General features: G+C 35.9%; 1 protein-coding gene across 1 annotated transcript in view; it reads left to right on the plus strand.

Annotated features, from left to right (window-relative positions):
- Positions 1 to 18497, plus strand: part of STIMATE (STIM activating enhancer) — a 49814-nt gene extending 31317 nt beyond the window's left edge. The window contains exons 5-8 of the mRNA XM_058173508.1: positions 7250 to 7362; positions 8666 to 8743; positions 10031 to 10180; positions 13082 to 18497. Of these exons, the coding sequence (XP_058029491.1) occupies positions 7250 to 7362; positions 8666 to 8743; positions 10031 to 10180; positions 13082 to 13198 (458 nt within the window). The 3' untranslated portion in view covers positions 13199 to 18497. The remainder of the gene's footprint in view (positions 1 to 7249; positions 7363 to 8665; positions 8744 to 10030; positions 10181 to 13081) is intronic.
- Positions 18498 to 18800: the final 303 nt, after the last annotated feature.

Raw genomic sequence — 18800 nt, forward strand, 5'->3', positions numbered from 1 at the left:
GTTGTATGAACCCTCTGTGTGTTTAGAACAGTCCTATTCTGAAAATTTGAGTGTAGGGAATTAAATTCAACAAAACAGTCATTACTCCAAAAAACAGTATGGTTTCCTGTGCAGGAAAAGGGATACTGCCATTTATTTTAAAGAAGAATGAAACTTCATGGTTTTTTTTTAATTGACTAATTCCCAAGATTTTTTTAAAAAGCAAACGAAAAATAATTTTATGCAGTCTATCAAGATAGCTTTTTTCTCAAAATGACAAGGTTTTTTTTTTCAGTTTGATGTTCAGTTTGATAATTCAGTTTGATAATTCTGTTGAGACTCTTGTGGCTCAACAGACTAATGCAGTCTGTTATTAACACAGCTGCCTGCAATTACTGCAGGTTCTAGTCCCAACAGGCCCAAGGTTGACTCAGCCTTCCATCCTTTATAAGGTAGGTAAAATGAGGACCCAGTTTGTTGGGGGCAATAAGTTGACTTTGTATATAAATATACAAATAGGATGAAGATTATTGCTAACATAGTGTAAGCCGCCCTCAGAGAAGGGCGGGATATAAATGCGAATAAAAAAAATAGTAGCACGTAGCACCTGCTTTCTACTATTGTTTTGTATTATATTTCCTTGGCTTGAATTGGGTGTGGGGTGTTATATATATAGCCTCCCTCCTGACACCCAATGCTATTCTAGCTGCCTTCAGGGTGTGGCAATTGTGGAGGACACATAGGACCATAACAATGTGCTGTCCCTCTCATTATTTTTTCTTTTCTGGTAAGTTAGGGACCCTTGTAAGGTTATAAAATGGAAGGTTGGGTTGAGAGAGCACAGAGAGGGATTGGTATCTCACTGAATACTACTTTGCAAGACAGAAATACAGAAACAATCTGAGTATGTCAAATTAAGTAGGGCTAGGTCTGAAATACTGGTTTTCCTAATGCCAGTTACATGATTATCTGATACAGTGATGGAAAATGATAGCATTGTGTAGGTCAAGACAAGAGCCTGAAATAAGTTAGTGGTCAGTGAATAGAATATTTTATTTTCTATGTATGAATAATAAAACCAGCATTTGCTTGTCTCAACAATAAAGTAATGAAACATCTTTAACCTTCTTTGAATTTTCAGATTGTTTGTCATCTGTGAGCTCATCTGTTTTCCTGGACATAGTACTTGTTCCCTAGTGATTCAGTGTTTGTTGTTATTTCTGGACAATAACTCATTTCTCAGACTGAAAGCCCATTTGCATATAAGTTTCATTTGCCAGCCTCTCAAGAAGAGAGTTGACAACATAACATATGCAAGATATTATAGCCTATTAAGTTGCACTTGAGCAGGTTGTGTCGGGTGTTTGGACTTCTAGAGAAATGCTGCTCTTTTAAATGTGTAGAACATTATTTCAAAACAGAGCAACTCTACTTGAGTTGAAAATGCATGCTTGTGACATATAACCAATTCTATTTTTGTTCACTGTAAATGCAATTTTATAAAGGTTACACAGCTCAAGAACAAGTTAAAGCTTTTACATTTTCTAACCCTACCCAGATTTTACCCTCTCTTTAACAGCTTAATCATACAGTAACATAGCATTTCATTTTATTGCAGTTAATTGTTAGTTAACTTGAATTTGAAATAGATCCACCAGCATTGGTTAGGATCAGTAATGGTTTCAAAACTCTGGAAGATGGCTACATACAATCCTCTAAGTCTCTCCCAAACTGACCAGGATACTTAAGAGTGGGAGAGTGTCATTTCTGTTCTCAATAACCACACTTATCTTTAAAGTAAAAAGCAGTTTTGTAATCTGGTTTCTTAATCCACTTTTAGTCAGTGGAGATGTTAGCAGCCGATTTAGTTGCCCTGTGCAGAACGTGTATCTTATAAACAGGCAACCAACTATAAAACTGGGCATATTGAACATTAATTCCTGTGCATTAGTTGATATGTCTCATTTTGCATTTTATTTGGTTTTCAATCTTAGAAAATGATTTGCAAGCCTTTCCTCCTATTCCTAATTTCAAAATATACTTTATATTGATTGCTACATCTCTCTCTAATAAGTTCCATCCAGTTTTGCATATTTTTGCAATAGGAAGGATGGGAAGGCATAAGAGTATTTCTGTTCAATCTGGTGAATTTAATTTTTGCTTTGGCTTTCCAGCCTATTTAATACAACATTAGTCTAGTAGGGGAATCCCAGCAGCAAGAGGAACAGATATTGCAAAAAGAGAAAAAGACTTCTAGAATTAACCATTCTTACAGTTTTAAAAAGTAAAGTTGGTGTGCAAATATTGAAATAATTTATTTTAGCTTTTCATACTTTTCTAAGCACCATAACAAACTCCACTGTGCTTTACAAATAAGATAATGATGTGCCAGGAGGCATAAATTAACAAAATGTTAAGAGTAACAGATTCAATTACCAAGGTTTAGTTTTTCTAGACTCATTTTTAAGCTTGACTTTTCCTAAAGAAAAGAAAATTGTTTCTTCTGTTCTACTTAAAGCTGAAATTCTTTTAGTTTGCCAAATGTGCTTTTGGGCATGTGAAATTAAGGCAAACTGAAGATAAAAAGGATCACAGGGAGATGTGAAACTTTTTTGTCTGTTTTATTATAGAGGCAATTTCCGTGTAAGAGTTCTATAATGCAGAGGTCTCCAACCTTGGCAACTTTAAGACTTGTGGACTTCAACTCTCAGAGTTCTGGCAGTTGAAGTCCACAAGTCTAAAAGTTGCCAAGTTGGAGACCTCTGCTATAACGTGTGAATTATGTTTAATTTTCTAAAACTTGGCCTACATGTTTTGCTGTGTTTTCAGTGATAGATATTCTCCAGAAGTTGATGTACATTCTAATCCAGTCCATACTTTTTTGGAAATTGGTCCCATTGAGTTCAGTGAAATTACGATTGGAAATTCCTAGAAGTATTGCAGCTTTAATTTAACAACCCATCATTTCTACAAAAATGATAATACCAAACAGGTACCTCGAAATATGTGTCACTGCCCAGAAGGTGAAAAGCAAAGGGCAGTACCTGCTATAAAGACAGTAATTGTATCTTTTTTTTGTACAAGAGCTGCCTAGCTACTGTTTGGACTGTATTGTCCAAATTCTTTGGAAATAGTTTTATAACCTTTCCAGCCTAGTGAGCATTCTGGTGAGCATCAACAAGCATCAACAATTATATTTTGAAAATCCTTAAAAATCTCCTTTGTTCAAACCATGACACACTTCTACATACATGTGTTGTCAACATCAGACAGTGAATATCCAGAATCCTGTTCTTCAAATAAAGTAGAACCCCTTATTGTCATCCATTGATTTATTCTAGAGACATATGGCTCTAATACCCCCTTCAAATGAACTGATAACCCTAAAGATTCAGATACGAATCCACAGATATGTAGCTTTAGATCATTATCAATCAAGTACAATGGCTTGTTTATAATTTTGGCTTTTTTGTTTAACTGTGTTCTCTTTAGCTTTAAGACTTAGGTGAAAAACAGGTCACATTTTAGGTCCTATTTATGCAGAAATATTGAAAACATTCACAAACCTTTTAAGTACCACTATATAGCACTTTGTAATTAACTTTTATCTAATAGTCTAAATGGGTTTAAAAATGAAAATGCAGGTTTATTTACTAACTTTTATCAGAAATTCTTGAAATACTTAAATATTATGTAGCACAGATATAAATATTATAAACATCAAGACTAGCTAGTAAACTTATCTGGAGTATGTCTTTTAAAGCCTCTCCAGAAAAGGAAATGGCTGAGATCCATTTTGCATTACAGCTGTTTAAAAGTATTTGATTTTCCATTCCTTAGTTTTCAGGTTGAGCTGTGTGTCTGCATTTGAAGTGTATTAGGAAAAAAAATTATCAACAGTAGCTGATGTGTAGATCTGATGCTATTGTAATTAACTTATAGCATATTAAATTGCATTTGCGAACTTTTAAATTTTCTCTTGTTGCTGTTACTTTGTTTCTTCTTTTGATTCTTCTCCATGTTACCCAAGTCCTCAACCAGATATTTTTACAGATTTTATTTGTAGTTTAGACAACATAATTTTTATAGGTTTTTTAATTGTTCAGTGATTAAAATCACCAAATATTCTACAATGATTTCGGCTAATTTTTAAAATAATTACAATCCAGCAATCTTTTGTACAGAATGTCAAATACACACACACAAAAAATCTTAAATGGGATTACAAAACATTTTCTAAGAACTTCAAGAATATTCAAGACAGAATATTTGTCTAATTCAAATATTAAGGCAAGTTATATGAATAGCTCCAGAGAGCTATTCATATTATTTATATTATTATTCTAAGCCATTTTTATGCTGAAGTATTTTGTGTAAACTAAGTTAACTATAGGTTATTGATAAACCATTTTTTTATATAATAGGTAAAATAAGAGTACCCTCATACACACAATTTATATTTCTTAAATTATATTTACCTTGCTCATATGCTAACAATTTCAACATAAACCCTCAAACATATAAGAAAAAAAGCCAAAATAAACTATAAAATCCTAGGAAATAGAAATATCTTGTACCTGTTAATTCTATTTTTAGTCATGATAGTGTCCAATATGGAATATGGCAATCTTAAACATTTTCCAGGACAAACACAGCTGACTCAAGTTTCTGCCAGAGAGAGATTCAAAACAGTGGGAGTGGCTACTAAAAAGATCCTCTTCCAATGCCCCTCAGGGAAGAATCCCTCTCTGCTGGCAAGCATTGACCCATAACATTGTACAGTACAATGTATTCCTTCTAGCCTTCAGTTATAACTTGGTTTGCAACCATAAAACTATGAACAAACTATTTTTGTTGTCCTGTTGTGATTCCATAACCATTTCCAAATACATAATTCTTCTAAAACAAAATGATAATAATAATAATAATAATAATAATAATAATAATAATAATAATAATAATAATAATAATAATAATAATAATAATAATAATAATAATAATTTAATTTGTATACTGCCCTTCTCCCGAAGGACTCAGGGCGGTTAACAGCCAAAGAAAATAACAATCAAGACACATACAATATAACTAAAAACAATAATTAAAAAATTTATTGAGGCCCAAGTTTTAAAATACATTCAAACCCTGTAAAACTAATTAAAATTTAAAACCCATAAAATCATCTAAAAATTAAAATTCAAGCCAGTCGTGCGTGAGAGAATAGATATGTCTTAAGTTTGCGGCAAAAGGTCTGAAGGTCAGGTAGCTGTCGAAGTCCAGGGGGAATTTCGTTCCACAGGGTGGGAGCCCCCACAGAGAAGGCCCTTCCCCTGGGGGACGCCAGCCGACATTGCTTGGCTGACGGCACCCTAAGGAGTCCCTCTCTTTGAGAGCACACGGGTCGATGGGAGGCACAAGATGGCAGTAGGTGGTCCCGTAAGTAACCCGGTCCTAAGCCATGGAGCGCTTTAAAGGTGGTAACCAACACCTTGAAGTGCACCCGGAAGACCACAGGCAGCTAGTGCAGTCTGCGCAGGATAGGTGTTATATGGGAGCTCCTAACCGCTCCCTCTATCACCCGCGCAGCTGCATTCTGGACTAACTGGAGCCTCCGGGTGCTCTTCAAGGGGAGCCCCATGTAGAGAGCATTGCAATAGTCCAGGCGAGAGGTAACCAGAGCATGAGTGACTGTGCATAAGGAATCCTGGTCTAGAAAGGGGGCAACTGGCGAATCAGGCGAACCTGATGAAAAGCTCTCCTGGAGACGGTTGTCAGATGTTCTTCAAAAGACAACCGACCATCCAGGAGAACACCTAAGTTGCGCACCCTCTCCATCGGGGCCTGTGACTCGCCCCCGACAGTCAGCCGCAATTGCAACTGACTGTACCGGGATGCCGGCATCCACAGCCACTCCGTCTTGGAGGGGTTGAGCTTGAGCCTGTTTCTCCACATCCATACCCGTACGGCTTCCAAACACTGGGACAGCAATTCAACAGCTTAGTTGGGGTGGCCTGGGGTGGAAAAGTACAGCTGCGTATCGTCAGCGTACAGTTGGTAACTCACCCCAAAGCCACTGATGATCTCACCCAGCGGCTTCAGTTGTTGAACAGGAGGGGCGAGAGGATCGACCCCTGGGGCACCCGATACATGAGGTGCCTCGTAGTTGATCTCTGCCCCCCTGCCAACACCGTCTGCGACCGGTCAGTGAGATAGGAGGAGAACCAACGCAGAACAGTGCCTCCCACTCCCAAACCCTCAAACCGCGCAAGATACCATGGTCGATGGTATCAAAAGCCGCTGAGAGATCTAACAGGACCAGGGCAGAGGAATAACCCCTGTCCCGGGCCCTCCAGAGATCATCAACCATTAAATGAAATAACATATAGTTAACAAATTAGATACTGTTTTAATTTTATTAATTCACTTCTTTATTATTATTTCATTGTATTGAAGTCCAATTAATTGGATTTCACATTACTATAGTAGTAAGTGGCGTATTTGAGAGCCACTTTGTGTTAGTTGGATGAAAACAATGTTGTTGTTGTTCTTCTTGTTGTTGTACATTGTATTTATATTGTCCTTTAATTCCTGTTAACTACCCAGATTTTCATTGCTGAGGTGCGTGGCCATGTAAATTCAAATAAGTCATTCTAGATGGAAAAATAATATTTCTATTTTGTGCTATTCAATTTCTGCTCTCATGAAACAAATTTATATAACGCTGTTCACAGCTGTGCACACAAACAAAGCAGATTAAATAATATACCTTAAAACATGTATAAACCGAAAGTAAATCTAGATTTTCAAGCATGACTTTGAATGATTTGCAATGACTTTGCAACCCTTTTTATTATTCCCAACTGTTTAACAATGAAATGAAAGCAACAAAGTAATTCCTATGTACTTATCTGAAAAGAGGAAAGCTTGTAGTTAGTAGAGAGGGGGAATCTAACGAAGGACTTTGAATTCCACGACTCAAATTCCAGGGCCCAGAATTCTGAAATACCATGCATGGGTCTTTTGCACCAGACTGTAACTGATAACTCAAAGGATTCTTGTGAGCTATTCAAAACCACTTGGGTGAGAAGGATGGCTATACAAATTAAATCAATAAATAAAATTCTAGTATAAAGATGATTACTCACATCTAAAGTTTATCTGCTTTATGAAGACCAACACACTGATTGTTTTGCAGAATTTTGTGATTATGTCAATGCAGTTGTCAGCTTGTTTAGCAGATAACTGTATTAACCATTTGTGTTTTCTTTTGCAGGGGACCCATTGCAATGCCGTGCTTGGGTAGGCCAGTGTGCATTGTACATAATTATCATGATGTTTGAGAAAACAATCATAATTATAGTTCTCCTAATACCTCAGTGGAAAGAGGTTTGAAGCTTTTTGTTTCTTTTTTAAAACTACACTCAATAATAAGTGAATTAGCAATGTACTTTTTGTGTGTGTGCTGTGATCTCCAATTTGGTCCTCCAGCTCTCAATGCCATGATCCGGGAATGGAAGATGTAGTCCAACACAGTTGAAAGACATAATGCTGGAGAAGATTGCATTAATAAAAGTAATAAAAATATTCATAACTAAGCCTTTGATTATCCTTAACAATCAGGTTTTAATTTCCTGATTTTAATAATACTTTAGTATTTAGTAATACTTTTATATTACTAAAACATAGATGTGCTTCTGTTCAGATTAATATTGATTAATTTAATGATATTAAATTCAAGAAGGCAAATTCCACCTCAAAGTTAGGAAAACTTGCTGAGTGAAATCAGTTACTGAGGGGAGCAATAATTTCCCATTGACATGAAATGTCCAGGCAGAAGCTAGCTAGACTTTGCTCTGAATGGAACTGCATTTGTTGACAGCTTGAGTAGATTTCATTCTATGTGAATTCTAAATTATAACAATATGCTTACTGGATTATTTTTTTATGTTCTCTATATTAGATGTTCTTCCATTTCTCACTTTTTTTCTCCAGAAACATTTTCTGAATAAAACATACACATATACAAACTATAACTGTATAATAGCAAGTTATATTTCTCATTTCTCGTAAACAATACAAATTATAAGACAAATTATAAAAAGTGTAGTTATCTGACAGAGTTTGGATGATGGTCTAAGTAAATAATCACTTAAAACATGAAACTTCTGCTCTAAAAGGCAGTTCATCATCCCTGTGCATCAATGTCAGCAACTTAAATCATTCCATCATGCCATAAGCTAATGCAAAAGGTATAGAGATGAGTTACTTCGCTTTCCTTTTCAGATTAATACTTAGGGAGCAAAATTTGCATGAAGCTGATAGGAAAGTTGGTGCTATTATGATCTGGATGACCTTAACAGCTGAGGCTATATTGTTCAAGGAATTAAAAACCAATAATGTCATTTTAGCAATTTAATCACTGTGAATTAAAGCTTGTTAAATGTTAATATTCACCTTTTTGTACCAGCATTTAAATCGTGTAGATTCCTATTTGAAAAGGAAGTAACCCCAATTTGTAATGTACTAAAGACCTCAGTTTAAATTTAATCTAAAGCATTGTTTTCTGCCCAACTTATTCTTCCTGATTGTCTCCATTAATCTATTACTTCAAATAGTGCTAGTATAAGCACAGAATTCAGTTGTATATGTATGTAATTCCATGATACTAACATATTTTTCCTCTTTGCAGATAGCTTTGTTGAACCCTATAGAGAATCCTCAGTTGGAGTTGGCTATTGTGATGCTGATAGTCCCCTTCTTTGTAAATGTTAGTATAAATGACATCTTCTGAATATTTTATCTGTTTTGCAATATTTGGAGTCCAAATATATAGTGGCAGCATCCAAGATACCTATATGCTAGCCACATAAGTTGGACTTGTTTATTTTTTACAATACTAATTAATTCTGGTGTGTAGTTTGTGAACCTCATATTTAATGCATGCAGGGGTATTAGATTATTCCTACATAAACAAATCTTTTAAAAATGGTGATTTTACTTTATATTTGTGATTTTAAGAAAAATGCAAAAGAAAATAATTGTAGGTTACCTCCTTCATTTTGCTTTCATGAATGGAAATAATTATTAGTTGATACTAAATTAACCCACAAAATAAATATACAGATGAATGCAGCATCATTAAAGAGAAATACAACTTCAAAATTTATAAACACAGCAGTAAAACAAAAGGACAAAAGAAAAAGGGCAAGTAAATTAAAAGGGCTGAAGCAGCTAAAATCTCCTCTATCATTCGCTGAATTGTTTACATTTTAAACATCTGGAAATAGAACTTTAGGATGCTTTCAGGATATTTTTATCTGTATATTTAAAAAACAGGGAAATTAATCCTGCAAAGATGTTCAGTTGCTTTGTATGTTGTTTGATTGTGGTCAAATCCTGCATGTGGCCAAGAATGACAGCCAAAATCAACCTACCAAAAGAGAGTTTCTTGTTTTGTGGTTTTGGGGGACTGAAGTTCCATGCTAGTTCGGGAGTATATAAACACATTCAAGAAACAATAGCTTCAATTCAAAAACATTATCTGCAATACATTTATTTTGCACTCTAGACATTTTTACTGTGTCAATTATTTTTTAAATATCGGTAGTTGCTTTGGCATTTTATTATTATTATTATTTATTATTTATTTATTTATTAAATTTTTTGCCAATAGTTTTAATAGTTAACTAGCAGGATTTTATATTTAAAGATTCTGTAACACAATTTATAAATTGTATTTTTAAATATATTGTTAGTCTTTGACTTGTTCAGTTCTTTCCAATATATAGCACACTTTTATGGGCATAAAAGAATTTGTGCCACTTGCAAATTACAAGTATTGAATAGCTGTTGAAATTCTTTTTAGATCTTTTGAAGTTTATGAACTTGAGAAAAGATCTGGTGAACTTCAGTTTTAGGATTCCATCTTTCTTAATGAGCCATGTAATTGTGTATATTTAGATAGAGGTTTCTATACTGTAAATCCCTTGAATCTCATAACTGTCCAACAATATGAAAGATAAGGGAACTTAACATGACTTCTCCTTTTTAATAGGCATTAATGTTTTGGGTTGTTGATAACTTCCTTATGAAGAAAGGAAAGACAAAAGCTAAACTTGAAGAAAAAGAATCAGGTCAAGATTCAAGAAATGGGAGCAAAATCCGATATAGGAGAGCAGCGTCACATGAGGAATCAGAGTCAGAGGCAAGTTCTATTTTTTTAAAAAAAAATCTATGTTCCCCTCTTTTCTGTTCATTTTGAGCATCAAGGCAGCCACGGGAAGTAAATAAAACATGGAAGTAAGACTTTAAAATCAGACTTCAATTCACACTTAAAATCTGGCAAATGATGTGCAACTTTGGTCTTCTCCTTAAGGTATAATGAGTAACTACAGAACCTACCAATTGTTGAAAATTAGAATACCAGTAAGTATGCCTCCAACAGCAAGGGCATCTTTAGAAAGACCTCTCCTGCTGATATTAAAAACCCAACATGCCTCTAATAGGGGAGAATATCAGTCAGACAGCCAGGACCTAAGGTAATTCAGGGTTGAAACATTAACACCAGCAACTTAAATGTGTCCAATAAATAATTGTCAACCTGTGCAATTTGTTCATAGGTGGCGTTATATGAATTTGGTTCCTTACACTGAATAGCAGCTTACTGATTGCAGAAAACATTAACAATGTAGACTTGGTCCTTGCAAGATCTATCTAATAGCAACTGAGAACTTTCAGACTTTGGACTTCTCTTTCAATGAAAGAGATAGCATTTAAAGCAGCATGCAACTCAGTCCTAGAGACTAACTTCCTAGTAACAAATAGCAAATATGTGAATAGAGCAGATACGGCTTTTGATATATAACTGAACATAAATGGCATGAACGTAGAAGTCAAAAGATACTGGATTTTAGTGAACTCTCATAAAGAACATTTACTTTAATTGGTATCAAAGGGATCTTCTGTCTCATAAGCAGTCACTCAGCCTATTTGAATGGAGAAAAGTACTCAAGCATTTTGTGTCATTGTGTGCAGCGCAGCAAATATGGAGAAGAGGGGCGGGGAACAGACACTTGTCTGAGGAAGAAAGGAATAAGATAATATCCCAGCATGGTAAAAATTTCAACACCATCTCCAAAGAGTTTCATACTCCTGAGACCAAGATTGCTAATATAATTAAGACATTAAGGTCCATGGGATCATGTTTGACTGCCTCCAATGTGGCTGCAAGAGGAAAATTGATTCCAGGTTCAACAGAATTATATTTTAAATGGTGGAGATAAACTTCCAAACAGTGGTGGGATTCAGTCGGTTCGCACAAGTTGTTAATTTTTTGCGTAGTTTGGTGAACTGGTTGTTCCCACCACTGGCTGGCCCTGCCCTGCCCATCAGGGTTGCCATTCAGGATGGGGAGGCTGCAGGGGCATGACTGGGAGCCACGCCGATCAGCTGGGAGGCTGATCAGTCAGTTCAGTTAGACCTTCCAACTTCCAGAGATCTCCCCCCCCCCCCCGAGAAGTTGTAAGGTCTGACTGAACTTTTTTTTAACTGCACATCCACTGCACATCCAGTTCTACAGAGGAATTATTGAGTCTGTCATTTGCACCTCTATAACTGTCTGGTTCGGTTCTGCAACCCAACAAGAAAAACACAGACTTCAGAGGATAATTAGAACTGCAGAAAAAATAATTGCTACCAACTTGCCTTCCATTGAGGACCTGTATACTGCACGAATCAAGAAGAGAGCTGTGAAAATATTTGCAGATCCCTCGCATCCTGGACATAAACTGTTTCAACTCCTACCCTCAAAACGACGCTATAGAGCACTGCACACCAGAACAACTAGACACAAGAACAGTTTTTTCCCGAAGGCCATCACTCTGCTAAACAAATAATTCCCTCAACACTGTCAGACTATTTACTGAATCTGCACTACTATTAATCGTTTCATAGTTCCCATCACCAATCTCTTTCCACTTATGACTGTATGACTATAACTTGTTGCTGGCAATCCTTATGATTTATATTGATATATTGATCATCAATTGTGTTGTAAATGTTGTACCTTGATGAACGTATCTTTTCTTTTATGTACACTGAGAGCATATGCACCAAGACAAATTCCTTGTGTGTCCAATCACACTTGGCCAATAAAATTCTATTCTATTCTATTCTATTCTATTCACAGAAGGTAAAAAATACATTACTTCCTGGTTAAATCCAGGAAGTAATGACACCTGGGCAGCGGGTGTCGCCGGTGGTTCGGCGATCGCTACCGGATCGCGAGAACTGGTCAGAACAGGGAGCATTTCGACCCTGGTTTGGTGCAATTAAATAAATCAATTGTGGTTTCCTTAACGAATAGTGATTAAAGTGATATGAACCATTACTGGGCTTTTTATGAGAAACTGAAATTAAAAGTTGATCTAGGCTTTGATGATTAGATATGGGATTATGGAAATAATGTAGACAAATGTTAATCTTAGAGTAAGAGTTTGATATATTTTTTATTTATATCTGTATCAAAGAAAGTTGGAAGTCATTTTTTTTTGTTTTCCTTCTTTTCTTACACTTTCACTCTTTTCTGAACCTTTCTTTTTTCAAATGTTTTTTATTTGTTTATCCCTTAGCTTTGTATTTTTTGATGTATAAAGGATCAAATACTCAGCCATTATCAAAATTTAGAATGAATTTCACTGGAAGCCATCTCATATAAGGCAGCTTCAAAATTTGCTGTTTGCTGGGGAAATGTGTAGCTAAAAGTCAGTGTCCCAAAGAGCTCCTAATAATTCCCTTAGCTTTATTTATCCTGAACTGCTCATTTCAGAGTCTTTGTGTCTCTCTGTCTTTCTGCACCATATTTATATTTCAATTTCTTAGCATATCCTAAGTGATTTTAGTAGAAACAAATATTCACATGTACTTATAAATTAAATTCCTTCAGTTACAGCTAATATGTTCAGAGAAAATAACCAGTTTAAATTATACTTTGAGAAATCATGAAAGATAAAGCTACAAGTTACTTTTATTGCCAAAATATTTGTTGAGCTATCTTTAAATGCGTGAAATTTGGTGTAATGTTAATTGCATGTCTTTTTGTCTTTAGATTCTAATTTCAGCAGATGATGAAATGGAGGAATCTGACGTGGAAGAGGATCTTAGGCGACTGACTAATTTAAAGTCTGTTAAGAAAAAGAAGCATCGCTTTGGTCTGCCTGTATGACAGGCTCTGCAGTCTGGATACTTGCAGTTAATGAGGGATCTGTCCACCTCAGTGAATTTTCACTTGGCCATAGGATGCTTGTTGCCTCAAGACTGTGAATCAAAGGGAACACAGACCATTGGAAACACTTACCTGTTCAGTTGCACTATGGAAAATATGCAAGAATCTCTTCTCAACGTGTGTTCACAAATTCTTGTCACCACGGTGGTTTAGATGGAGGAGAGCCTTCAGAACACAGGCATAGAATACCATCACTTCACTAGGGTTCCTCAGTGACACTCTGAAAATAACAGAAGAATTGACAAACTTTGAATCAGTATGTTTTATCCCAAAAGAACCCAGATTTTTGCAGAGTACTGCTGAAGCTGAATAGTTTTACAGTTACAAATTAATGGTACCTATGGAACTAATGGACTGCAAAGTTTTTTTTTTCTTTTCAGATCTCTTCTAACCTGTTTAAACTTTTATATTTAAGTTATATTTTCATACTGGGATATTTAAGGAGTCTCTTTGTCAAAGAAATTGTACTGTTGCTTAGTGTGTGTGGTTAAAATGGTCAGATGTGCAACAAAAATGGTTTTCCATTGTCTATATCACATAAAGAAGGATAGTGCAGGGACAAAGGGAAGTGGCATCTGATTGCTTTCTAGAATGAGATGGCCTTGCTCTGAAGAGAATCTGAAGCAAAGAACAAAGAACAATAAAGTGGCAGCAGTGATCACTTTTGAAACAGGGGTGTTGTTCTGAGTGTATGCTGAGCACTTTAGCAGAAAAGCAACAAATACAGGGTTTTCTTCTGTATATCAACTAGCCACTTAAAACTATTTTGATAATAATGGTTTCTTCAGTATTTGCAAATCCTTTGATCTCAGAGCAAAACTATTCCAAAGCTTCAGCGAACATTCCTTGTTTTCAAAAGCTAATGTAGTACAGATAAGAGCATTTTGCTTCTTCTCAGTGCAGTTCAGCTGGCTGCTAGAGAGTCCATGAATTACTATGGCTTATTCTCCCTTTTTCTTTTCTTTTCTGTTTCTTTTTGTTAAGTCTCATTTCAGATGGCTAAGTCAGAGTCAAAGCATAGTATAATGAACATAATCTGGTGATTAATGTTAATGTCATTATGGCTACCCTAGGGTTACTGGGAAGTGTCTCTGTTGATGAAATACTTGTAGGCCTGTTGTTAATTGGGATGTCTGATAGCCCATTTTATTATTACTTGCAGTGATGGCTAGTGCTGTTGGTTTGGCAGGGCAGAGGAAACAGTAGCCAATGGTAGGAAGAGCCAGCTAATTCTGGTTTTGCCCTGATCCTCATCTCTTGTGATGATGCTAAAACTATTCAGCAGTGGACAGCAGTGCAATTTCTTAATATTGACCTGAAAAGATTAATAATCTTTTATAAGACAATAGGACAGTGATGTATCAATGTACTTGGTTCTCTGATGATTTCTTCAATCTATTATTTTTTCCAGCCATTCCATTGAGTGGAAAAGGAAAAGCTTAGGGACAGAGTGGTGCTGTCTATATATATAGAGAGAAGGATATCTTAAGAGTGGTCATCTTGACATGTTTCTTAGTTTTTAATTAATTAAAAACAAATGGCTTTCCCTCTGCTGTGCTCTGCTCTGAAATGGGCAACGACAAGTAGCAGACTGGCATATAGTTCTTTACCTCTCCTTTAAGTTACTATAAGCCTGTTCCAGCAGAGGAGTATCTTATACTACATTTTAGAAGGTCATACTTAAAACTATTTTTGGAAATTTGCTGTACCTCTCGGAATGAGAAAAGCAGTGTTAAGCACAATGAACACAAATTCTAGATCAGGGGTGTCAAACCTGATCGTATCCAGGGCGATGTTGTGATGTACTGGGATGTTTTTGCCTTTGCGGAGCCATGGTGGGCGTGGCGTGTGGGGGGTATATTCGGCCCATGGACCACCAGTTTGACAGACTTGTTCTAGATCTAGGGACCTGAAATTTGTAACTGTTGTCTTTTTAAGAATGGTCCCAGAGATTTCCTTCTAGGTTTTGTACTGACTCCTTTCCACTAGGTCAGTTTTATTATCATATTTATTTTCTGTCCCAAATACACAAAAAGCTCAAACCAAGGGCTTTAAAAAGTTATCAGAATTTCTTTCCTTCCTTATTTATTGCATTTTTAAAAAAAAAAATCAAACTAGTGCTGTGCCAAAGCCTGCCTTACAATTTCTTAAAATATTTTTTTCTGTCATATTCTCAGGTTACTTGAGAATTACTTCCCTTGATGATATTTTTGTTGGAGGTGGGAAAAGCAATTGCTGCTGCTTTCTGTGATATGTTTTTCTATCATTCATAAGCTTCCCAGACTACTCATCCTTTCCAATCTGAAAAGCAAATGTGAGGCCGAAAAGTGAAAAGATTGTTATATAGTACAAGATGAGATGTTCAAATACAACCCTTGGCCACCACATCAAAAAATAAAGAAGAACACTATACCAGAATCTCTTTAAAATTGCTTTTTGGAATAATTTTTAATAATTAATTGTAATTTAATAATTTTTAAATTCTTCTTCAGTTACCAATAGAAATAAAATTGCAGGATATTTCTTTTCCAAATGACTGACATAAACACTGGCTGCCAGACTCTTTACATATCTAGTGTTCATATTGTAAGCATGCAGACTTTCACTGAAAAACTTAAGTACTTCATATCTTCTTCCTTAACTTTATTTGTTCAAAAGACAAATCAACACTTTCTCCACTTGCACCCCTGAATTCCAGATGTATTTCCCCTCAATAACTGTAACAACAGGACCCTTCCAAGAAGAAAGAAACTGCTTTTGGTGCTCATAGACAAAACTATACTGTGCACATTTCTATGGTTAGTCTGGATTAAATTACACGTATCCTGCCATGGCACTAGCAAGCACTTCAAAACACTATTTGCAACCATTCTGGTGAACTGACTAGTTAATAGGTTCTATATCCTTCCGTCTTTTCTCCCTGCCCTGCCTCTTCAAATTTATTGAATTTTTAGAGAGGCTTCCTTTGTTTTTACCCTCTTCTGGGGCCCTTGTAAGTTGTTTCCTGAACTTTACAAATCCAATGCCAGAGACTTGCTGAGGAGCAAGATGGTTAATCCTTTGTAGGTTGTGGGGTGGCAAGGCCTGACTGGGGGCAGATAACCAAGTTACAGAAGTGCCTCATGAGCCTTCAGGGGCCAGCCCCCATTGATTTTTTTGGCTGTTTTCCATGCTCATTTCAATCAAACAGCAAGAGATGTAAGGAGAAAAAAATCAAATTAATAATAAAGAGAAAGAGAGAGAGAGATTATATTTTGAGCCTTAAGCATATTCATTGATCTTTTCCAAGGCATTTTGTATAGTTTTTCTATGAATACTTGGTTTAGGAAAGGACAAGCTAAAGAGGATCCTAGCTTTCAGAGAGATTGGCTTAGGATGGAAAAGTGGATTCTTGCTGTTTTGAGTGGGGTCCTCCCCCCCTTTTTTTTTTTTGGACTGATGGTAATTCTAAGGTGAAGAGTGCCTACTACTCTTAGGGAATGTTCTCAAGGTCCTGTCTTAGAGAAGGAGAGACCAGAAAGAGTTGTCTTATTCTACAGTATATTTCCAGGACATTCCTTTTTTGTGTTTAGATGAAAAGAAAACCCAACTATTTATTTGAGTATAACACTAAAAGAAGCTCCTATAAAGTGATAGGGCAGTGTCCATGATTAATATTGCTTCCAACATGCTGTTTTTTTAAGTTTTTACCATATAATTTTAATACTATGAATCACTGTTTATCAACCATGACATTTTAAAGCAGGTTTTGTTGTATCAATCCATTAAGTAGATAGTAGCATGGTGATTTAATTGTATGGCAGAATAAAAATTTGGAAAAATTATTTTTTTTAAAAGAGATAATGAAACAAACAATGCCAAACACCTGTTATTTTCTGTTTGCCTTATGAATTTTAATAGTGTGTGTCTAAATACAAAAACTTTCTTCATTTTATCCAGTGACGTCTATTGTGTACAGACTACTTTTAACAGTTGGGATAGGTGTGTTGCTGCTGAGGGAGGGAGGTTCTAAAACACCAAACCCAAAGCCTTAAATGTGTTTAAATAATCCACCGTTAAACAGAGTTAAAATTTACTGTTTTGTGTTGAATGGCATTGCCTAGCAGCCTGATTTGAAGCTCAAAAGAAGAAATAATGTTCTTCTTAAGTATGAGTCTGTCAATGGTTTTTTGTAAAATAGTGCTGATCTTTTTCTAACGAGTCTGAGATTCAGGTCTTTCTACACTTAGAAATTTGTAATAGAATGTTGAATATGCTGGAGCAAAATGGTAGCCTTCCCATTTCCAAATGACTAAGAAACAAAAATAAAATGATCAAGATTAGCATCCTTCATGAAATCAAGACTTCTGATATCTAACAGAATTGTTTTAGAAATCCTGTAACCATTAATGCAGCCTTCATTTTTTCACTTCAGTGTTTTAATGTCTCCCCAACTACTCTTAAGTAAAAAGTAAAATGTCCTGTACAAATGTTGCTGGTGAAACGTGTGCTAAGTTTCTCTTCAGGGAAAAGACCTCAAACTCGTTGAATTGTGAACCAAACTAAAACAATGCAAAATGTCCCAGAGCCATTCTTTCACAAGCAGGTGCTTAGGTTTCCCATTAAGCCTTGCTGGAAAAGAAGGGGGCAGGGCCAGAATGTGCAGCCTTACATTTTCTTCTTCACAAGTTGGGTCTTTGTGCTTTTTGTGCATAGCAAATTACAGATTTTAGCTTCCATATGACAAGGGCGATAATGGCGAGCACACCGTGCATTAAAACTGTTGATGTTCAGTAAATGATGGGGAAATTGTGGTTTTAGATATAGAAACTCTTGAATCTTTTTTCTTTTCTTTTTTTAGTTAAAGGGGCATTCCAAATTGATGTGTCCATAAAAGGGAAAACTTGAGAGAATGAAACTTGGAAGCCAGGAGATGTTCCGCACTGGAAGAAGGGGTCAGAACAGTGATTTTACCAGTTCTACCCTACTCCACGGCTGCCTCCATTGTTGTCCCATGAAACAACTTATTTGAAAGCACAAGGCAGAAGGAGGGAGAATAAGAACTGGATCCAGCCAGTGCTAATTAATACACAATGTTTTGGGGGGATTCAAAATGAAAATGAATGTCAGTCCTACAGCATTAAAAAGGAAACCATAAGGCCCACCAGATCATAATTTTACTGTTGGTATTTTATGAAAATGAAAAGCATCTGTGTTGTACCTAAATAATGGTTTACAATAAAATCTGATTTCATACAAATCTGTCATTACTTGTCTTTAACACATGACCTACATGTAATTTGGGATAGCTTTAACTGGTAGCAGGCATCAGAGTTATAGAAACCTGATGTTGGAGGGAATGATGCGAGCTCAGTCCACTCCTTAACACAGGATCAAATTAGAGCATGCCAGACCAATCAAGCCACCACTCCAATGAAGGAGGACTCATTATCATGCTGGAGGTAGCTGATGGACCAATAACAGATCCCATCTCTCCCTTATACATTCTGCTCTCTCCCTCCCCATCTTTGTTATGTCCTTTATTTTTATTGTGATTTTACTG

Source organism: Ahaetulla prasina, chromosome 2 (genome assembly GCF_028640845.1).
Source record: "Ahaetulla prasina isolate Xishuangbanna chromosome 2, ASM2864084v1, whole genome shotgun sequence".
NCBI classification, from domain to species: Eukaryota; Metazoa; Chordata; class Lepidosauria; order Squamata; family Colubridae; genus Ahaetulla; species Ahaetulla prasina.